At 40.1% G+C, this 23823-nt stretch overlaps 1 protein-coding gene across 4 annotated transcripts in view; it reads left to right on the top strand.

Annotated features, from left to right (window-relative positions):
• The window catches only part of NCOA7 (nuclear receptor coactivator 7), a 245799-nt gene extending 222366 nt beyond the window's left edge, over window positions 1-23433 (top strand). The window contains exons 10-15 of one of the 4 annotated variants that reach the window (XM_006834687.1): window positions 2267-2414; window positions 18780-18905; window positions 20228-20380; window positions 22137-22232; window positions 22595-22668; window positions 23057-23433. In XM_006834687.1, coding sequence (XP_006834750.1) covers window positions 2267-2414; window positions 18780-18905; window positions 20228-20380; window positions 22137-22232; window positions 22595-22668; window positions 23057-23192 — 733 coding nt within the window. In that variant the 3' untranslated portion in view covers window positions 23193-23433. Of the gene's footprint in view, window positions 1-2266; window positions 2415-17226; window positions 17302-18779; window positions 18906-20227; window positions 20381-22136; window positions 22233-22594; window positions 22669-23056 lie in introns of those variants that run through there. The other 3 variants (XM_006834686.1, XM_006834688.1, XM_006834689.1) reach the window with 3 other exon arrangements.
• The last annotated feature ends 390 nt before the right edge of the window (window positions 23434-23823 follow it).

The raw sequence follows: 23823 nt of genomic DNA, 5'->3' as shown, positions 1-23823 counted from the left end.
AAGCACTAAAATTCACACAAGAAACTAAAAAAAGTAGTCACAGACATCTACAGAGGTGGACACAAAATGGGGTAGACAGGGATATAGTGAGAAAAAGACAAGTGCTTTTTAAAATTATGGTTTGTATTTGAACCATATGACTGTATGATGTACTCCAAAATCAAAATAATTAAATAAAAATATTGTTGTTGTTGTTAGGTGCCATCGAGTTGGTACCAATATACAATGTAAAATAAGTCTTCCACCCAAATCTGTTTCCCAGAAGTAATAATTTTAACCAATATCTTTGTAACCTTTCAGAGTACTCTATATGCAATAATAGTATTTTGCACATATATATAAAACAATAGCATATGTATATTATATACATACAAGTTGTTGTTACGTGCCATCGAGTCAGATCCAACTCATATTGACACCATAGAGGGTTTTTGAAGAACAGCTGGTGGATTTTAACTCCCAACTCTATGGTTCCCAGTCCAGTGTTGATCATACTGCGCCACACCAGGAGTCCACATATATACATATGTATATGAGTACATATTTTGATAGAAATGGTTGTGTAGTATGCACACTAATCTGCACCTTCTCTGGGGTGATAACTTCCCATGTTTTGAAGGGTTGGAGAAATCACAAAGGAACTATACCTTAAAAGTATATGAAAATTAGTAATTTTGTAGTATAGGAGGAAAGATGTTGTTGTTGTTGTTGTTAAGTGCCATCAAGTCGAGGAAAGATAGTTCATATAAAATGAGAAACACCAATTTAGAAATACATTTGATCATGGTGGATTATCAAGATATTACATAAGTCTCCCACAGACTGAAAAGAAAAATACTGACTTCACAATCACAGATAACTAATTCACACAATCACAAGTAACTGGTTGAAAAATAGTCAATCCTTTGACACTCATGAAATGCAAATTGAGTCAGATAAAACTTGCCTCCATTAAACTCACTGATTTAAAGAGGAAAAAAGGATATGCAAAGTTCTGATGAAACTAAGACTCTGCAATGCAGAGTAAACTAACCAGCCTTTCAGAAGCAGTTTGGCAGGATAAATCATGAGCTATAAAGTCATTCCCATTGGCCTAGTAATTTATTTTCTAGGAACTACCCTTGAGATAATATTTCACATGAAGATGAAAGGCCTAGACAGTAAGGTTTAGACATTGCAGCATTAGTACAATCAAAGAAATGAAATAGCCTAAATATACTGACAATATAAGATACAAGCTAATTATGGTTTATTGAATGAAATGTAGCCATTATAAGTCACTACAAAAACTAACAACGTGGTAAATGATATTATGTAGTGTTAGATATGAAAAGCAATTATGTCTTGGCTCTTAATATAAGGATCAGAAAACTGTATATGTGTGTTTGTTTTTATATGTTAGTTTTGAAATTAGAAGGGACCTTTGGAATCATTTAATCCCAACCCACCCCCTACCCCCACTGCAGTGGTTACAGGTGTGGAATTTAAGATCAAAGGAGTTGAGGCTTATGATCAGAGGGGATGTAATTGAGGCGTGGAATTAAGAGTTCCTATTGTCTGCTCAGGAACCTAGCCATCTGTTGATTAAGCCGTGAGAGATACTTCGGCACTTTACTGTATCGACTATGTATAAGACAACAGAGAAATTGGAAGCCAACTACAAATACTATGTCAATAAAATTACGTAATATTAAAATCAATATTAAAATATTGATTTCTAATATTAAAGTAATAACTAGTATTATTCCTGACACTTTCTAGTTATCAAATTGTTTTATTAAAATTATACTAGTACAGTAGTCTACATAAAGGTCCATTGGAGTATTATTTATCTTTGTTCTCAGCCAAAGTCTCAGTTCAATTTGTTTCACTTTGAGTACAAGTGATAAATGAAGATTTGATAAATGAAATCCAATTAGGGAAAAACAAAACAAAAACAATTAGTTTTTAGGCAAAGAGATGGGATATAAATCTGAAAAATAAATATTTCATTATATTTTTCAGATGTATATCCCATCTCTTTGCCTAAGATTGAAAGATTATTTTAAAAGCTCCTCCTTGCTTGGGGACTATTGGTTTTATTAATTGATCCAGTTGCAGTGTTTGGAAGGCAACTCATGGAGGTGGTCTTCACAGCGAGAAATTTCCTAATTAGCAAAACAGGTGAACCAAGCAGGAAAAAGACTCCTGTGTGTACCAATGTCCCCACAAGTGTCTTCCAGGAAAACAGAATTGGTGTTAACTTCTTTTACTACATGTTTTTCAGAGTGGACCATTTATACACATTCTTTGTTCAGTGGTCTCCTGATGTCTATGGGAAAGATGCCAAAGAGCAAGGTTTTGTGGTGGTGGAAAAGGAAGAACTGAATATGATTGACAACTTCTTCAGTGAGCCAACAACAAAAAGCTGGGAGGTAAGAACTGGAGATGGGGGTAGAGTGTGACTGTCCTAACAATACAGTGTATGGTTTCAGTGTTCTTGTGTTCAAATTCCAAGTTATTGGCTATGACCAAGTTATATTTTGTGTGCAACTATAAAGTTACAGGGGAAAATAACTGTACTTTTCTGTTTGAGGCTAGTCCTATGTGCCTGGAACCATACCACCATCACACATATACACAAATATTTCTTTCAGACCACACTGGACTGATCCCTTTATACTACACTCATAGCTCTGCCATTGTAGCACAAAAGCAGCCATAAACAGTATGTAAACAAATGAGCATGAATGCGTTTCATTTCGTATAATTATTCCATGTTACTAACTATTATCCTTTTTGAAAATAAATTTTTTCCAAATATTTAAAAATGTGAAGATGACAAGTCACATAAGGCCCTGATTCCTTTACTCAGTCATGCAATCACCTCTTCTGGGCAGGGCCCTAGATATTAATACGATTTTGAATATGCTTAAAAAGCTTACAGAGTTAGGAGGCTGAGTGATGAGACAAGGAGAAATATACGTTCTCCTCCTTTTTACCACTGAGCTTGTTCTTCGTCCCCATGTAGCTCTGCTATACTGCTCATCTCTTGGACACCACATCCCATTTCTTCCTTCTCAGCTTGAACAGATGGAAAATGAATTTAGGAATATACCTAACCAAAACTGACCATTTCTTCAGTCCCTATTTGCAGTCCTGGGTAAATCCACTCTCACACTTCTCAACCAGGGAGATGGGTCACTATAAGTTCATAACCTCCAGTGATCTCTCTTTGAATTCCTACCACAAGGTCAACCCACTAGCAGCTCTTGGTTCGCTCTGGGTTGGAACCAACACAACGGCACATACTCAGCTTGTAACCAAAAGAATAGTGGTTACAACCCACGCATATCAGGTTATCAACTCCCATCAATTTCAGCCTAGGAAACCCTGTGAGGCCGTGGGTCACACAAGAGTTGAAACCTGACTCAATGGACGCTAACAATAACAGCATCACTCCTGTTAAGCTTTCTGTTTCTAGGCTGCTTCATTGGGTCATTTCCTAATCCAGTCCATCCTATGCACTTTAGCTAGAGTAGTTTTCTTAAAAGGAATCATTCATTTATGTATTCAGTCACTGAATATTTGAGTACCTTTATGTGTCAATGAGTATCTGATTCTTTGCTAGATGCTGTGGGTACAGTGGTAAAAAATATAACGATAATCTCTGTCTTCAGGATTTATACCTATTAGAGAGAGAGTACCTTCCATTTTTGACTCAAGAGAAGGATGTGTCTTTCCCTTCTTTAAAACTAATTCCTTTTTCATCAGTAATAATTGTATTCGCCTATCATCACAAAGAAAGAAAAGTAAAAAAAAAACTAAAAAACTTCTCTTTACTGTTGGAGACTAACAAGGACAGACGCTGGAGGAAGGGAGTCACGTCTGCGCTACAGCATAAGGAAGCAGAAAGCTGCTCCTTTATTGCTCTGCCATGATGGAAAGCCAGATTGGTACACAGTGACCAGATGTGATAACCGGTACCCTGCAATGTTCTCTCTCGAAACCTACTCATGCATCCTTGAATTATGGTCTTGTTTTTCTCTCCCCTAAGAACATTTCTTTAATCTATATAATGTCAAAAGACCCCTTTAATGTCAGTGATGTATGGCATCCTGGGGAGATGTAAAGGCTGGAGGCTAATAAATACGGAGTACCGCCATGTCTCAGGGCTCTTGGTCCTAGAGGTCATGAGTTCTGCTGAGCTCTTGATCCTAGAGGTCATGAGTCTTGCGATCTCCCTTAATCCCTAATTTGTGTCTGTGTTTTATTTGTAAGCTGCGTTGTCTCCACTGCCCTGGTGGTATGGGCTGGACTCGCACACTTCACCATTAATCTCTTTCTAGGTTCTTCCCAGTCATCCTCTTTTCCACCCCTACCAAACTTCTTGGAAAACACTGGTCCATTGCTTACTCTTCCTTAACATTTAACAGTCTACTTGTTCCGTAGTCACCACTGAGTCACCGCCAGTATGGTCACCCTGGACCATCTAGGCATCATCTCCATTATATGTGACTCTCCTCTGCATTGGACACTGCTGTGACCTCACCCAAACTCTTCAGTTACTCCTCCTTGACTTTAACAGTGTGCCCCATCTTCACCATTCTTTCTCTGACCATTGCTTTCTACTCCTTTCCTTTCTTTTGCCTTATACTTTAAATGTTTTCTTCTTCTAGGTTTCTATTCTTGTTCTATTTCATCACTCCTGGAGAACTTTATATTATTTTAGTCATCAGTGACTACCTGAGTGGTCACCATTCCTAGATCTTTATCTGCTTTCCCAACCCATGTGCCAAGTAGGCACATCCACCTGATAGTCTGGGTGCATCTCCAAATAAACACTTGTTTCTTCAGGATTCTGTTCTGCCCCATATGTTTTTCACTTATGTTAAAATAGCCTCCCTCTTGGTGTGAGGCTGTAGGTTCAACACTGGACTACAAAACACAAGTTCAGCAGTTCAAACCCACCAGCCACTCCACGGAAACCCTATACAGGGTCACCATGAGTCGGAACTGACTCATCAGTACTTAACAACAACATCACCCAAACTGGAGAGGTTTGCAGCATCAACTGTCTCTCCTTCATATCCAAATCCAAATAGCCCTTACATCTTTTAACCCTTTCTCAGGATGTCTCTTATCTGTGTATTTAATGATTATTTGAGTGCCTGGTAAATGCTAGGTGCTTTGAATACAGTGGTAAACAAGATGAAGATGGTACCTGCCCATATGATGTTTACAGTCAAATCAGATCCCTCTTTGTAGAAACTGCTACTGGATCCTTTTACCTTCAGGTAAATTTGAAATTTGACAGAATATACTTGATATGTATAATTTGGTCTTGGAAGCCCTTCATAATTTTACTAAACCCTTACCTTACTAACAGCACATTGGATGAGACATGTCGAATTTAGTATTGAATTCAGACATATCAAAGTCCCTGGTGGTACAGCAGTTAAGCAGTGGGCTGCTAACCAAAAGGTTGGTGGTTTGAACCCATCACCCACTCCACCAGATAATGTGTGACAGTTCTCCTCCATATTTACAGCCTTAGAAACCCTACCAGGCATTTCGATCTGTCCTTTGGGGTTGCTATGCGTCAGAATTGATAGCAGTGGGTACAGATACATTATAATGATTACCATTGAAGATGAAGTGCCAAGTGCCGTAGTAGCTTTTAACGCTAGGCACTTAAGTGAAACAAAGGTGATCAAGGAAGGCTTCCAAGGAGAAGTGATATGAAGAAGTGAAAATATAGATAGTTGGACTGGGGCCAAGACTTGGTACATGTTCTGGCTAGAGAGAAAAGTTGTGCAGAAGAATGGGGCATTTGTTGAACTAAATCTAGTTCAGTGTGGCTGAATCTTAGAGTACAAGACTGAGAGAGTGGCAAGAAATAAAGCTAGAGAAGCTAGCAAGGGCAGCTCTTGAGGGACTTTAAGATCTATATGTAAAAGTGGACCAAGAAGCAGTTGTTCGAACTGAACATGGAAACACTGAATGTTTTAAAACTGGGAAAGGTGTGCGACAAGGTTGTATTCTTTCACCATACTTATTCAACCTGTATGCTAAGCAAATAATATGAGAAGCTGGGTTCTATGAAGAAAAATGTGGCATCAGGATTGGAGGACACATTAACAACCTGCGATATGTAGATGATACAACCTTGCTTGCTGAAAGTGAAGAGGACTTAAAACATTTACTGATGAAGATCAAAGAGCACAGCCTTCGGTGTGTATTACATCTCAATGTAAGGAAAACAAAAATTCTCACCACTGGACCAATAAACAACATTCTTATCAATGGAGAAAAGATTGAAGTTGTCAAGGACTTCATTCTTCTTGGCTCAACTGTCAATACTCATGGAAGCAGCAGTCAAGAGATCAGACAATGTATTGCATTAGGGAAATATGCTGCACAAGACCTTTTTAAAGTGTTGAAAATATCAGCTTGAGGACTAAGGTGCACCTGACCCAAGTCATGGTATTTTCAGTAACCTCATATGCATGCAAAAGCTGGACAGTGAATAAGGAAGACCGTAGAAGAATTGATGCCTTTGAGTTATGGTATTGGAGGAGAATACTAAAAGTGCCATGGGCTGCCAAAAGAACCAATAGATCCATTTTGGAAGAAGTGTAGCCAGAGTGCTCCTTGGAGGCCAAGATGGCCAAACTTCATCTCTCATACTTTGGACGTATTGTCCGGAGAGAACAGTCACTGGAGAAGGATATATCATGTTTGATAAGATGGAGGATCAGAGAAAAAGAGGAAAACCCGCAATGAGATGGATTGGCCAGGTGGTTGTGGATTAGAAAAATGAGCTAACAGGGGAAGCTGGAAGAAGGGCTAAGGATAATGGTGGGGCTTACTTTTCGAGATAGTAGAGTGGCAGATATGGAAGTTAAGGAAATGAGGGAGGGAATAATTCGGACAGATGGTCCTTGAGAATTCCTGGGGAATGTTGGAACAGAGGAAGCCCTAGACAAGAAGCTGGACAGTAGGAAAGGGGAATAACCAATTTCCATAGAATCAGCTCTAACTCGTGATGACCCTGTGTATGTCAAGGTAAAACAGCTCACCATAGGGTTTTCAGTGGTTCATTTTATAAAAAGTAAATTGCCAAACCTTTCTTTCTTTCTTAACAGCTTGAGTGTATTGACAGTTTGCACTACCCAGGGACTTGGAAAAGGCGGATGCTATTGCCATGTGCCATCAAGTTGATTTTACCCTCATAGTGACCCTGTAGGATGAAGTAAAACTGTTCCATAGCATTTCCCAAACTGTAATCTTTACAGAACCAGATTGCCCATCTCTCTCCTGCAGAGCTGTTGGTGGGTTCCAACTGCTGACCTTTCAGTTATTAGCCTAGCACTTAACCACTGATATACTTACCAGAACTCCTTCCAAAATAGGCAGATGTTGTTGTTAAGTGCCGTGGAGTCAGTTCCAACTCATAGCAACCTTCTATAGGGTTTTCAAGGAGCATCTGGTGAGTTTGAACTGCCTGTCGTGTGGCTCAAACTGATCTTGTGGTCCAGTGCTTTATCCCACAGTGCCATACCAGGACTCCAAAAAGGCAAATAGGTTTGTACAAATGAAAGCATAGGTTCTATGGTGGTAAATCAAGGCATTTCTCTGAAGCAGAAGAAGGGGGCATTTCTTAGAAATAAAGGATGAGTTAGAGGATATGGTTTCTTGTTGTTAGGTGTCATTGAGTCAGACCCTGTGTACAACAGAATGAAACACCAGTTCTGTGCCATCCTCACAATTGTTGTTATGCTTGAGTCCATTGATATAATATGAAATAGCAACTGTGAAGACTAGGAAAGGAAGCTAAACAAGGAACTGTAGTAGGATGGCTTCCTGGTATTGAAGGCCCCCTTAATAGTGACCTTGGGCTGCAGTGTAGGGCCGTTTTCTCCAGCAGTACTCAATGTGTGGTTTCAGATACAGCAAGTGTGCAGTTGGATTCTCCATCAGATTCTCATGGTTAAGGCCTGCCCTTTGTTGGCTCTCTGTTCCTTTTCTTATTCACTCCCTCCTAGCATGATTTTTTTTCCCCTCCTTTCTCTGGCCAGTCTTTCCAAGTCTGCTTTATTTCTTTTCGTGTGATGTTCCCTAGGAGTTTGTGAGCTTATCAACTCTTGTGGTTCAATACTGCTAACTCTCATATCTGCCTCCACCACACACCTCTTTTGTAAACTAGCTGCTCTAGATCTCAGAGATAGTCCACTGGAAGTCTCCAAGAGACAAAGATGATTGATTCTTTCAGCTTCATTGTGGTTAAGGGGCAATTTTAATGAAATAAATTCATTTCCTGTGCAGCCGTTTATACAAAGATTGTTCCATGATTTCCATTGGTTGCAATCCTCACAACGTGTCAGGCTTCTCGCCTTTTCTACTTTGGGTTCCCTGATTCCATTGGCCCCGTTTTTCTGTCCCTTCCTGCTTCCTTTGAGCAAATGCTATCCATTTGGTCACATAGAGTCGGCTGTTCTGAGGAGCATATTCCTCGTGGATCTTATGGTTCATGTTATAGACTTGTCTTTTATGTGACTGAAAGGTGATCTGTGGGAGTGGCTTCGGCTCTAAGTTAGAAGGGTATTTTGGGGGTTCCACCAGTTTCTATCAGACCAGTAAGTCTAGTTTTTTATACATTTGAGTTTTGTTTTACCCTTTTCTCCTACTCTGTCCAGCTCCTTCTATTATGATCCTGATCAGAGTGTTTGGTGGGAGGATACAGGCACCATCTTGTTCTTCCCGTACCAGGTTAGTACTGGACTATAGTTTATGTGGCTCATTAATCCTTCGCACTAATTGTTACCTTGAGTCTTTCGGGTTTTCTTCACTCTTGTTTGTATGAAGAGTAAACAATAGTTTTAACTTAGATGGATACTCTCTCAAGCTTTTCAAACCCTAGTTTCTACTTAACAAAGGTGGATGTATAGAAGATTCTCTTAGTCTTCTGGCAAAGGGACCAAGTATTTTCCTCACAGAGTCAGTCTTACCCAAGAGGCCCCCATAAGATACGTGCACAGAAGAGGCAAAACCAAAGAAGACACGTTTTCTTCCTGAGGCTGGCTTCTTACCCCAATATGCAGTCCAGGGAGAAGGTTTAGACCACCTGAGATACTTTATCCTTCCGTAACTAGGCCTGAATATCGTGAGCCAAAGCAAGTCTTTTAAGGCCTACTCTGCTTCTTTCCACTAGCCCCTGACTTGATTTCCAGCTGATGACAATGTCAGTGGGAGAAGAGGCCATGCCTTCCAGCCCCAGAGAAACAGGGGCTAGAGAGGTATTCAAAGAGATGCTTCAACATCTAGACTAGAAATGAGTGGCTTTGGCAGCCTTTCCTAGGCCTTCTTAGGCCCAGTTACTGAAGAGAATACAAGAGAGGGCAAGTCCATCTTGTTGGTAGTCTTCACCCTTGTGGTGAATGCAGGGGAAAGGAGGAATGAAGGGAGAAAAAGAACTGAGTAGGCTTGTTCTAAGCTCCTAGCACTCTTGCTAACACTAAGGACACATAAAAAGAAAAAAATAACTGAAGAGAGAGGTGACTGGGCCTATTCAGACCACCTCATCCTTGCTTTTTTTATGACGTGGAAGAGAGTACTCAAGTCCCATGAGGAGAACAGTACTGGCCAAGCTTCTTCCTGTGTCAGAGCAAGCTCTGTCCACTAGCAGTATCTTAGCACCTTCCACCATAACAGCATTTCTCATAACGGGACTCTGTACACCTCTAGAATCTAATAGCCATTTCACCCTCGGTCTGTCCAGTACAATTCATCAGCTCTGTCCCCAAAAGTGTTTCTCTTCCAGTTATTGTTGTTAGTGCCATCAAATCAGTTCTAATTCCTAGCGAGTCTATATAGGGTTTCTGAGGAGCAGTTGGTGGGTTTGAACCACTGATGTTGCAGTTAGCAGTCAAGTGCTTATCCTACAGCACCACACCGTCTTAATTATCCCCATGTTACTTAGTGATTTCCCAAGCCGGAAACTTGGTCATCATTCCATAGTCTTCTAGTCTAGTCAGTCACACGTGATTTTGTTGATTTTGCTCTTAAGCAGTGTAAGGGCCTCCATCCCCCTGAACCATCCCTGCCCTGGTCAGGCACTCAACATGCCTCCCAGTTCTTTTCCTTACCCCAGCCACAGTCCATCCTCCCATATTCAAGCACTTCAGCTAAACCTTAGCTCCTCATTTTATAAAAATAATACATACCTGTCTCTTGTAGGAAATTTGGAAACCAAAAAAGGATGCAGTGCAGAAAATGTTAACAACACATCTAACAACTTAACGCTTTTGTACAATTTCTCTTGCTTTCTTTTTCTTTTCCTATTTTGTTTTAGGATGTTTTCTTAGGATGGAGACGAGAGTCTTGCTTTTTACTTTCACATATACGGAATCATGCTTTGTGTACTGTTTTGTATCTTGATTCCCTTACCTGACATATTGTGAGAAATGTATTATATTATTAAATGTCTTAATACTCTCGTTTTTAGCTGGTGCTTAATATTTTATCTCTGTTATGATTTATTTAATGATTCTCTTTTAAGAATTGTCAAGTTGGTTCAAGTTTTGCACTTGATCTACAGCCCTTGTTGTGCCCTTAGAATAGTTTCCTGGAAATGGAATTATAAGTATATGTTACTTATTGTTTGTTCTGGCTCAGGCCAACCACATATAGGTCTGTGGTCCCATAAGCTTGTTTTGTTTTGTTTTTGGTGAAGGGAAAACAGTTACCTTTTTGTTTATTATTTCCCCCTGATGATTTTAAAGGACTCAAACTCAAACTTCCGCAGCACTGGGCCACAGCTGGGATACAGGCAGGTCAGGCAGAGGACGTGGTTCTAGTCACCGGCTTTCAGACTCTGAGTGGAAGAGTGGGTACAGTTGGACATGCTCTGCACCCACTGCCATCTTCTGCCATTGTTACTACCACCACCTCTCCCCCAGCCTCCTCCAGTAGTTTCAATGGCGTCAGCAGCAAAGATCATCAGCATTGGGCTCTCATGAGTCTTAATTTACTGTTCACACAACGTCCAAATTACATAATGTCCTGTTTCACAGAATATATAAAGGACATTAAGTGACACATATCTGCAGTTGACATCATTTTGTTTTTTTAGGCTCCTTAGTTTTTTTTTTTGGAGTCCTGGTGTGTCACTGTAGGATAAGCACTCTACCATAAGGTTGGTTTGAATCACAAGATCAGCAGTTCAAATTCATCAGCAGCTCCTCAGAAACCCTGTACAGGGTCGCCATGGGTTGGAACTGACTCAACAGCACTTAACAACAACAATTTTTTATTAGGTCCATAGGAGAGGCACAAGTGGTTTGACCACAACATTGGCAATTCATACCCACACAGCAGTTCAACAGAAGTGAAGCCTTGGCTCTCTGTTTCCATTATGATCCCAGCGAGGTACACCTCTGGAGCCGCTTGATTGTACAGCACATTAGGTCTCTGTGAGTCAGAGGTGACTCCAGGGCAAAAGCTTCATTTAAAATTACATAATACAGCTAACTTACCAGTAATTTATGAGGGTTGGCCTTTCTCTCTTTACTGCTGCCAGAAGAAAATATTACTTAGTAAAATTTTTTGATAATTTTTGTTGTTGAGTACCTTCAAATTGGTCCAATTCATAGTGACCCTGTATAGGGTTTCTGAGGAGAAATGGTGAATATAAATAGTCAGCCTTCTGACCTACAGCACCATACAATGATTATTATATCTCTTTTTTCATTTATTTGATTACTACTGAGGATAACATTATGTATGTGTGTGTGTGTATATATATATATATATATATAGAGAGAGAGAGAGAGAGAGAGAGAGAGAGAAAGAAAAAGAGATAAACTATGAACTCATGGTATGGTGCTGCAGGATAATTCCCTGGACCCTGGACCACAAGGTCACTGTGAATCACATAGTGGTTCAAACCCTCCAGGTGCTCCTCAGAAACCCTACACAGAGTTGCTATGAGTCAGAACCAACTCAACATCACTTAACAACGGCAACACATACACACACGTGCGCACGCAAAACAGTGAGTTACAATATTATCTGCACTGTACTCCGGTTATATTAAAATGCCTGTTCACTTCCACGGCTGATGACAGCAATGAGTGTGCATGTGAAATGCTTCTGCTTAGTAGAGGAGTAGCAAATCTGCCATGGCTCTGCCTATGAAATAATCCATGACAGACTTGGGTTTTGAAAAGTGTGTGCGACAAGTGGAATCTGGGATCCTATCCAGAGAAGCAGTGACAGCAGAGATGGAGGCAGAGATGAAGACGTGGGGAGAGAGAGCAGCTGAAAGAGCAAGGCTGTGTGCTTCCAGCCAGGAGGCAGGCTTGCAGAATGTGCCCTTGGGTTGTTTAAATGATTATGTATTCCTGAGTGTTTTTGTGTACATTAAAAAAAAAAGGAATAAAAGCAAATACTGTTGAATGATGATACATACAGGAGATTATAATCATTGCAATGAAACGAGTGTAAAACCAATGTTTTCCCATGTAAACTATTACTCAATTCACAATAAAAACTTCAAAAAGAAACAAAAAGTATGTGAGAGATAGATACCGAAATAACTCATAAACAGAAATGTTTGGACATCTGGAAACAAAATTTGGGCTCATGCGGGTTAACGTGCGGTACTGCAAGGTTGGCAGTTCAAGCTCACCAGCCGCTTCTTGGAAACCCTATACAGGGTTGCTGTGAGTCAGAATCGAGTTAATAGTGCTTAACAACACCAACAACTCAAAGAACAGTAAAAGTTTCATTTAAAAAAGAAATCATTACTGGTAATCAGACATGGATTCATCACTACAAGCCTGAGAGTAAACTGCAGAGTTTGGAATGGAAAAATATTCTCAATTGCCATCCAAGAAAAAGTTCAAAAGTCAACCATCAGCTCGAAAATTGATGCTTAGATTTTCTGGGATTCTCAGAGGACAATATTGGAACTCTATCAAGAAAAATGTTCAACAATCAACAGTGTTCCTAACAGTGAGATGCTCTCTGAAAGCTGAAGCCTAAACTTCAGATTAAACAGAGGACTGCTATCCAGTTATTGATCTTGTATGACGAAGCACATCCATACACCTTTGCTCACACTATTCACACTTTGCAAAAACTTTGTTTTCAGATGTTAAAGCATCCTCCCTATAGTCCTGATATTCATCCATTGGTCTTTCACCTCTTTGATCGCCTGAAAGCAGCCCTTTGAGGACAAAGATTCATCTCTGATGAAGAAGTGAGGACAGCAATGCATTCGTGGCTCAAAGTTTAGCCTAAAACATTTTTAATAAGGAATGCAAGAGTTGTTGATGGACAAGGTATGAAAGATTGAAAAACAAGGAGAGTATATTGAAAGCTGATGTATTTGTCTTTTCTGAAAGTTGATTAAATTCTACGGCCAAATGTGGCATCAGGATTGGAGGAAGACTCATTAACAACCTGTGATATGCAGGTGATACAACCTTGCTTGCTGAAAGTGAGGAGGACTTAAAACATTTACTGATGAAAATCAAAGAACACAGCCTTTGGTATGGATTACATGTCAATGTAAAGAAAACAAAAATCCTCACCACTGGACCAATAAACAACATTCTTATCAACGGAGAAAAGATTGAAGTTGTCAAGGACTTCATTCTTCTTGGATCAACTATCAACACTCATGGAAGCAGCAGTCAGGAGATCAAATGACATATTGCATTAGGCAAATCTGCTGCACAAGACCTTTTTAAAGTGTTGAAGAGTAAAAATGTCAGTTTGAGGACTAAGGTGCGCCTGACCCAAGCCATGGTATTTTCAATAACCTCATATGCATGCAAAAGCTGGACAGTGAATAAGGAAGACCGAGAAGAATTGATGCCTTTGAGTTTTGGTGTTGAAAGGAGAATATTGAAAGTGCCATGGGCTGCCAAAAGAACCAACAGATCCGTTTTGGAAGAAGTGCAGCCAGAGTGTTCCTTGGAGGCCAAGATGGTCAAACTTCGTCTCTCATATTGTCAGGAGGGACCAGTCACTGGAGAAGGATATCATGTTTGGTAAGGTGGAGGGTCAGAGAAAAAGAGGAAAACCCCCAACGAGATAGATTGGCCAAGTGGCAGCATCGATGGACTCAAGCGTGGCAACAGTGAGGTTGGCCGGATTGGGCAGTGTTTCGTTCTGCTGTGCATACAGTTGCTATGGGTCAGTACCAACTCGATGGCCCCTACCAACAACAACAACAATAGCCGAAGTACAGAAAACTTTTTACTTACTGTTGCATATGTGGAGTCCTGGTATGGCACTACAGGGTAATGCGCTGGACCACAAGGTTGGTTTGAAGTGCAAAGTCAGCAGTTTAAACCCAACAGCCATTCCTTGGAAACCCTATTCAGGGTCACTATAAATTGGAGTCAGCTCAAAGGCACTTAACATGTATGGTACTGGTGGTGGTTGTGATGTGCTGTGCAGTTGGTTCCGACACATAGCGACCCAGTACAGGGTTCCTGAGGCTATAAATCTTCACGGAGCAGAAAGCCATATCTTTCTCCTGATTTAACATGTATAAATATATGTGTAATCTTTGCACTGCCAACTCAGTTCCTTCAACTTAGTTCCTTTGTGCACTTCTCTTAAGGAGTCTTAATAGTTCCATCACTTGTTTGAGCTCTGTGTATTGAAGATATTATTTGTCTCTGGTATCTTTGGCAGATTTCTCTCAGTTTGCCCTTTGTCTTACTTGGATTTATAGTTTCTTCTATGTAAAACTTTCCTTCTAGTGCCTTTTGTACAGGAGGCCCTTATATCAGTTTAAACTCTCTATTTAGTCTAAAGTTCATTTTGATCTATGATCAATGATTTTTTTCAACAGCCAATTTTTCCAAGTCTATTTCATGATTTGTGATGTTTCCCTCATCATATTTAAGGGTTGTTTATATTTACTAGAGAGTCCTGGTGTGGTGATGTAGGATAAGCACTTTGACCACAAGGTCAAAGTTATGTTCAAATGAACACAGGGCAGGTGTTTCAGACTCACCAGCCACTCCTTGGAAACTCTATACAGGGTTGCTATGGAGTCGGAACCAACTCAACAGCACTTGGTAGGCTGTCTTTTTGTCATTTAAATACATAAACACAATCATATACTCCCGTACTTAAAACCCTCAGTGTGTATAACAATCATTACCCGCTTGCAGCTTGCACATTCATCAGAATCACTACCTGGGGAAGGTTTCAGTTTATTTATTTTATAATTGAATCTTAAACCCACACTAGTGTGATTCAGTAGGTTTAGGGGAGGAATGTAGAATCTGTATTTTTAAAAGCTCCTAGAGGATTTTGAAAAGCATCCAGGTTTTAGAAACACTGGCCTATGTAAGAAGAAATTCTAACACATTCATGGCATCAGGTTTCTTCATTGTCTTTGTTTCTCGTTCCTTCTCAGCCTCATCTACTTCTCTCATCTCTACTTCCCTTTTTCCCTCTTCTCTAGTCTCAATGAATCTAGAAGCTCTTCCCTGAAACCAGCATATTGTTTCACATCCTGCAGGGCACTCCACCTGAAAGCACCACACACACACACACTCACACAAACCCACAGGCATACACACACATGCACACGTACACACACCCCTCACTCTCGGCTGTCAAGCTGAAGCGTATGCCTAAAGTGGGCTCAACCTCCTATGAACATTTACTGTAGTTTTTAGCATTTGTATCACAAGGAATAAGGAGCCCTGGCTGGACTGTTTAGATCCACCAACCACTCCACAGAAGAAAGATGAGGCTTTCTGCTCCTGTAAAGATGTACGGCCTTGGAAACCCCATATAGGGTCTGTGTGACTCGGAACCAACACAAGCAGCAGCAGCAGCTGCAGGAATGACATGCCTTTAGTTATAAATGCTTCTCTCTCTGTTCTCTCCCTCCAACACCTCCCTCACTTTGGAGGCTGTACACTGCTTTGTGTCCCATGCTTGTCAAAGCACCGGACACTTACCACAGCATAGAAAGCACTGGACAAATGTTAGCTGTCGGGAAGTACAAAGGATTCCTGGTGATGCTGTGAATTAGGTGTTAGGTTGCAAACTGCAAAGTCAGCAGTTCAAATCTAACTGCTCCGTGAAATAAATCTCAGAAACACTATATGTTTGTGAGTCCAAATTGACTTGCTGGCAGTGAGTTTGACTTGGGTTTTGGTCCTGAAGTCTCAGGTACTGAAGAAAGTGCACCCTCGCTGGCACAAAATGCAATGTGTTTCTATGCCAGGTTGCAGGCTCTCGCCCTGAGAATGAGGTCTGGTAACCCTGGACTGCTCACAAAGCGTCTGTGCAAGTTCTCTTTATAACTGAGCTCCAGGATGAGCTTTACAGCTGCATTCTGAATCCTGAATGATCTGAACCCCAAGATCAAAAAGCCATTTCGGATCCGAAAAAGACACAGAGAACCTCCTGAATAGTGATCCAATTGGGGATCTGCATTTCTTTCCAATCCCCTGACATCCGATCTGTAGAGGAGAGGAGGACTTACCACACTCATCAGTCATTATGATTAATTTTCTAAAATACAGAAAGGTAATCATTACTTTTCCAGCTGTTTCATAAAGCTGCCTTCCAAGTGACATGTACTTCTGCCTCACCTAAACCAGATGTTCTCTTACTCTTCTAGTTCTTCACATCAAATGAAAATGAAGTGAAATGCTACTGTCCTAACTGTAGTGAGCCTACCTGTTGAAGGGCACCTTTTCCATGACCACAGTTTTGACCTTTATAGCTTCTCATCTGCCCTCTGACGTACAAACATCAGGAAATATGCTCGTACATAAAGCTTTGTTTCAGAGAAAGTGCTGAAAAGAAACACAGAAAAGCTGAGCTAAAAAAGTTAATTGAGGACAGTTAGGAAAAAAAGTATAAGGAAAAGGAAGGGGGGAAAAAACCCCATCAACAATGGGGTTTTGTTTTCTGTTATGCTGTTAGGAAACCATCTTTTCAAAGGTGAAAGTGTCATTTTACAGTCTCTCAGCTCTGTTGCCTGACAGGAAGTGTGTGTTTGCTCTAAATCCTAATTTGGGTGTGTTCCTGTCGAAACGTTGAACCTTCTCCTGAGGGAAACAGAAAGTTAATCATGCAGGAAACTCGATACTACAAATATCGTTGTAGCACAGCGTGGCCACGAGTACCTGTGTGGTGGAGGCAGATAGACAGAAAGCCTGTTCCTCATTAGAGAGCAGACAGCCTGCATCAGTCACAATGAGAGTGCGAAGACTGCCTGTGGACATTCAGATTTTCTATTGTGCCAGACCTGAGCAAGAGCCCTTTGTGAAGGTAAGTGGGAATAGGTCCTTGAGAGATCAGAAGCAGCTGGTGAATCCTCAGTGATCTGCCCTCCAGTAGGTCTTGAAATGCCTTCTAACTAGCAAGGATTGTGCTGAACCAGAACAGGTATTTTACTTCTTTTGGAAATAGGTATGGTTGAGTGGTCCATTCAACAGCAGCTAAAAACAACCATATGGTGTGTCTGCCACTTCTGCTTCGAGTCAAAAATTCCTATTTGATTTTTTTTTTTTTTTTAATAGTCTCATTTTGTACCCGTGGTAACTGTAGTTTACCAAAAGGATGTTTCTTCACTTAATGCATTTGAAGTGCTGGATTTCTGATTCTTTGCCTGTTTTCTTTAGGTAAATATTTCATGGGGAGATAAGAATTTAAAGCTAATGTCTTAGCTGTAAATTTGACTCAGATGATGTGTTACACACGTTATATCTATCCCTGTGCATTTTAGAAGTTGAATAATGCGTCATCGTGCAGCTTGCATAAGTTATAACTTAAATGTTACTCTAATTACATTAATATTGATACCAAGGAGTTTAGGTGAACCACTGATTTATATAAACTTTGTTGTTAAGTGCCGTCAAGTCACTTCTGACTTATAGTGACCCTGTATAGGGTTTCCAAGGAAGGACAAAAAATGAATTTTAAGATGAAATGGGTTTGGATAGTTCATAAGCATAACTACAAGATAGTAAGTGTGTGCATCGTTTTTTTCAGCTTACAGGGAAAGAATACTTTGATCACTTCTGAAATGTAAATAAAGAATTGAAACTTAGCTGAAATTTGGAGCAAAGCTCAGGTCCTCTTTGTTTCGTTGTTACATTCTTTGTTTCTGTCAATGTTGGTTACTCTATTTACAGATAAAACATTAGGTAGGACCTTTGACTAAGAAACTATCCTTATCTTACTCATTGAATAAGCTCTGATTGTTGTTGTTAAGTGCCTTTGAGTCAGTTCCAACTCAAATTGACCATGTGTAGGATTTCCTAGGAGCGGCTGGTGGGTTTGAACTGCTGACCTTATGGTTCACAGTCCAATGCTGATCCTACAGCACTGCACCAGGAGTCCTGGTTAGTCCTTAACAACTCAAACTTAGATGCAGCCTAAGAGAATAATTTAGAGTATTTCAAAGGTGAGTCCGAATTGACTTGATGGCACAAAATAGCAACAAGTTGGTTGTAGGGTTCTACATAATTCTCACTGAGTTGACTGAGCAAACAGCACTGATAACTAAAACTGAAAACTTATGACTTTAATTTTTATGTATTAAGTGCCTCAGATGTACTGCGGTAAATTCTGCATTTGTTCTGAAATGGAAAAATGAAATATTTCTCCAAAGTGCCATTTCAATTTAAGCCCTTTGGAGCTAAAGCTCCACATATTATAGGCAATTTTGTACCTGAGGTCATTCTTAGCAGTTTGAAGGAAAACAGTACATCCTTTTTCTTGATTATTGGTTTGCCCCATTTCAGATTATCACTGTTGAGGAGGCAAAGCGCAGGAAGAGCACGTGTAGCTACTATGATGACGATGAGGAGGAAGTTCTTCCTGTCCTGCAACCCCATAGTGCACTCTTGGAGAACATGCACATAGAGCAGGTGAGCCCCCTCTGTGGTCTCTAGAAGGGGTCTTCTAGGCCTTAAAACGTACTTCCCACCCACACCACATTGCTTTTCTCCCTCTGGGTTAAGAATGAGCCAGCTTCCCCAGCCCCTAAATCCCCTTCCCTGCTTCTGAAAGGGTACAACAACATTCATTCCCCTCTGCCTTCTCAGAAGAGCAAGGGGTTACTCAGACTGATTGCCCCTCCCAACAAATGCAACAGAAGAGCCATTCTTGTCTTACAAAATGTTTAAAGTGTCAGCACTTGGTTGGTAACCAGAAGGTTAGAAGTACACTCAGAGGCTTCACAGAAGAAAGGCCTGGAAACCATTGGCAGTCCTATCTACAGAGCACAGTTCTACTCAGACAGATACACATGGGATTGACTCACCAGCAGTGGGTGTACCCTACTTCTAATGTGCTCAGAAAGGATTCAGATTTAGCCAAGTGACTGTCACAGTGTTCTGACGGCCGTAATTTACATAAACATAGAAAGTACACTTCAATTGTTTTATGAAAACGTATCTGCCACTATGAAGAATTTCCCTTTATCTGTGTTTCTAGTATATATTTTATGGTTTCTGAAAATCAGTTGCTATAATTTTCTGAAAGTTTTATGAAATGTTACATTGTACTTATATTTGGACCTTCAAAGAACTTTGGTAGTGTAGTGGCTACTAGGCATACTGCTAACCTCAAGGTCAGCAGTTCGAAACTACCAGCTGTTCAACAGGAGAAAGATGCATCTTTCTGCTCCTGTAAAGATTTACAGCCTCGGAAATCCTATGCAAGGTTTCTATGAGTCGCAACCAACTCCACGGCACACCACATTTGGACTCCACGACATTTGGACCTTCAGTTAGGAATCTCTTGTACTTTCTTCAGCAAATCAGCTCAGAAACATGAAATTGAAAGATCTTAAAGGCTCATTGTTGTTGTTTCGCTGTTGCTAAGTGCCGTTAAGTCTGTTCCAACTCAGCAGGTTTCCGAGGCTTGTACATCTTTGCTGAAGCAGAAAACCTCCTCTTGTGGGAGAGCTGCTGGTAGGCCTGAACCACTGACCTTTTAGTTAGCAGTCCAGTGCTTTTCCTACGGAGTCTCTGCATTCCCAAGGGATCATTTAGAGACCCTGTATAATGACAGTGAGTAACATACTCGATGGCAGTGATTTTCTTGGTTTATAGTGGCACATATTTGCCAAAGAGTAACATGTAATTAACTGTATAAATTTGAGCTACAGGCAGTTGATGTATGCCAAAGTTTCCTGAGTGATTTGTGGGTGAAATGTATATCTACATCTCCATCTTTGGATTTGCAGCTGGCCCGACGCCTTCCAGCAAGGGTGCAGGGGTATCCGTGGAGACTTGCATATAGCACATTAGAGCATGGTACCAGCTTGAAAACTCTCTATCGGAAATCAGCATCGCTAGATAGTCCTGTCCTATTGGTCATCAAAGATATGGATAATCAGGTGAGGCCTGTTTCTGTCATAGAAAACTTTTTGTAATGAAGGTCTTTCAACATACACACTAAAGACAGATTCATAAAGTGAACCAGCATCATCCAGAGTCCACAGGTAGTAAATTCCACAGTTAGCAAGATTTTGCTACATTTGCTTCATCTGTCTTGCTTTTCTTTTTCTTTGTTTTTTCCTTTGCTGAAGTATTGTAATAAATCCTGGTCATTATAGTATTTCACCCCTACTTGCATCACTTAAAATAGACATTTTCTCTCTGTGTTGTTTTTGTTGTTGTTAAGTGCATAGCAACCCTGTACAGGGTTTCTGAGGAGCAGCTGGTGACCTTGAACCGTCCACCTTGCAGTTCAAACGGCTTTGCAGTCTGGTGCATTAAGCCACAGCGCCATACCTCTGTGGACCTAACAAAATTATCAGTAATCCCTAGGTGGTAACCAGTTCCCAGTTGTTAAACAAGTTTCCCTGATTGCCATGAAAGTATTACTTTTAAAAGAATGTAATTATTTAACATCTTCCATAGGACGAGAGAGCAAGAATGACCTTTCGGATTTATTGATTTTAGAGGGGCCCACTTTTCTCCTCCATCACTGTATATCTTAGTCATATTTTAGTACCAGGCTTTTAAAGAAAGGTGCTTGTCTCAGTTGCATTTTCGTTGTTTTGGTAAAAAATAACCAGAGAAGGGGAAAATATTATTGGTGTATTTTTTGTTCATTTTGAAGAGAGGGTATATCAGAACCATCTAAGGACATATTCAGCATATATATGCTTACCCCATCATGCCCCCACTCTAAGTATTTGATTAGGATCTGAGCAGAAAAATGGAAAGCTGAAGCAAGAAACATGCTTCAGAGCTGCTTCTTGGGTAACTTATTTCTCTTCCCCACCTCTTAATAAGAAAAAATAGAAGAACCATTGAAGCAAACACATATAAATGCATTTTAAAGCTCATAATATTAAGGAATGTTTTTTCTTAAAAGCCATTTTAAAGTAAAATGTATTGGATCAGTCATGCTAATAAGGATAGAATTATTGTTAAGCATGAGACATTTCATTGTTACCAGTCAAAAGGGGGAACGTTTCTCTGGGGAAATGTCTGACTCTGATCTTATTAAACACATAAGAAATCTGACTGTGATTCCCCAAACAGTCATTTCTGAGTTCAAGATACATTTTCTTGTGATTTGATAGTCCCAGTGAGTCGTCTGTATTCACTAAAGGAAATTTTTGTCTCCATCGTGGGTTTTGGAAGTCTTTTAAATTGGAACAAATTGTTGGCCTTTGACAAACAAGTTCTCTCAGCTTCATCTGATGTATTTTCCAAGCAGGGGGTAGTCTGACCACCTGAGTTTCAATTAGGACTGAGTACATTTTGTCTACTCCTTTGCTGATCTTTCTTTTTTAAATATAAGAGCTTATATTTATATCTGGTAGCGTAGTGGTTACAAATTGGGCTGCTAACCTCAAGGTCGGTAGTTCGAAGCTACCAGCTGTTCTGCGGGAAAAAAAAATAAAAAGATGAGGCTTTTGGCTTCCATAAAGATTTACAGCCTCAGAAACCCTGTGCAGGGTCACTCTGAGTCGGAACCGCCTCCACGGTACTCAACAACAACAACAGCAACAACAGCATAATCTTGTTGAAAGATGTATAATGAGATTTCAGAACAGAATTGTGTCAAATATTTCAGAAAACCTTTCTTTCAAATATTTGGGTTAGAAAATAGGTAACATTTCCATTTTCTTTTGACAGATTTTTGGAGCATATGCAACTCATCCTTTCAAGTTCAGTGACCATTACTATGGCACAGGCGAAACTTTTCTCTATACTTTTAGCCCCAATTTCAAGGTACGTTGATGTGAAGAAATAGCCAAACTCCTGCTGTCCCCACATTGGGAGTGGTTGGGTTCAGGGGTGGGTGTGGAACAGCTAGCACTACCTGACTGTAGTACACACACTACTTAGAGGAGTCCCTAGGCCTTGGGAACTCCTTTTCTGCATAGTGTGGGATCCATAGAGGGGGCTGGAAAGGCCTTTCTTACTTCATAGCCCCATCAGAGACCTGGTCCTTCTGTGGTCCAGGTCCAACAGTTAGGAGTCTCCCCACCAGCGGGGCGGTTCCTTTAGACATACAGATACCATCCTAACATTCCCTCTTTGCTAATTCTCCAGATGAAAATGCTTTTTCTATTTTGTGTTTCTACCCCAAGGTCTTTAAGTGGAGTGGAGAAAACTCATACTTTATCAATGGAGACATAAGTTCTTTAGAACTTGGTGGTGGAGGGTAAGGTTTTATTGTTGTTGGGTTTTTGTTGTTTCTTTTTTTTTACTTTACACCTGACCTGAGTTTTGAAGATAACCAGAACCTAGGTGTCAGGTGATTTTAACTTGTCCACATATTTAGATTTATTAGGAAGTGGCCTAATCAATGACATAAGAATCAAAGATAAAATTTCTTATTTATGAGTTTAAATGAGGGGTGACTACCATTCGTCTTTTAGGAAAGATGGGTCATCTAAATGAAATAAAGGGAACATAGCCTTTGTTTCTCAAGCATTTTCAACTTTTGTGTGTTTTTAGAATAGGGGGATGAAGGAGGAGTCAAGGAGGACAGAAAGTATGGTTGAAGTTTTTACCATTTTTTTTTTCTTTCTTTTTTTGATCGTTTCCAGGGGACGATTTGGTTTATGGCTAGATGCTGACTTATACCATGGACGAAGCAACTCCTGTAGCACTTTCAATAATGATATCCTTTCTAAAAAGGAGGACTTCATAGTTCAGGATCTAGAGGTCTGGACATTTGAGTGACATTGAGAATGCCTTAAGAATTATATTAAAAGGACTGGGTTCGATCACCCTCCCTAAAGCTGGCTAGAAGACAAAGCTTCAGGCCAGTCTGCCTCATACCATCATAATGCTTTCTTTCTGCCACCATCTCAGAGCACGATCACATCACAGGAAGATTCGGGAAGACATATGTAGAGGGCAGACACTGAAGAAAGAAGTTTGAAGTTCAGTTTGTACTCTCACCTCCTTTGAATCTATCCAGTGAGGAATCAGGTGTTTATAGATGTATGAGTTGAATGCAATTTTTATTTTTGGTAACTGTGAAAAAAAAAAAAAAGATACTGTGGAAATATATACAAACGTTGGGTATTTATCAGCATAATTTTCATTACCAAAATGTACAGCATATTGTTTGCCATGGAAGAGGTCTCATTTAGAAAGCTGTAAGTGCTCAGCACTTAAAGGGAATATGACTTTTTAAAACTGTTTTATTTATTATTTCTAAATACAATGTCTGAAATATGTTGGCAGTTGTTTTGTTTTTATTTTAATGTGTCAAATCTTAAATACATGTATAGATATTTTGCTATGTTTCAGCAACAAATCCACTTGATTTATATAATTTTATATTGAATTTTTTTTTGCCCTGATT

Source organism: Chrysochloris asiatica, unplaced genomic scaffold (assembly GCF_000296735.1).
Source record: "Chrysochloris asiatica unplaced genomic scaffold, ChrAsi1.0 scaffold00013, whole genome shotgun sequence".
Taxonomy (NCBI): domain Eukaryota; kingdom Metazoa; phylum Chordata; class Mammalia; order Afrosoricida; family Chrysochloridae; genus Chrysochloris; species Chrysochloris asiatica.
This window is presented reverse-complemented; position numbering and strand designations above follow the sequence as displayed.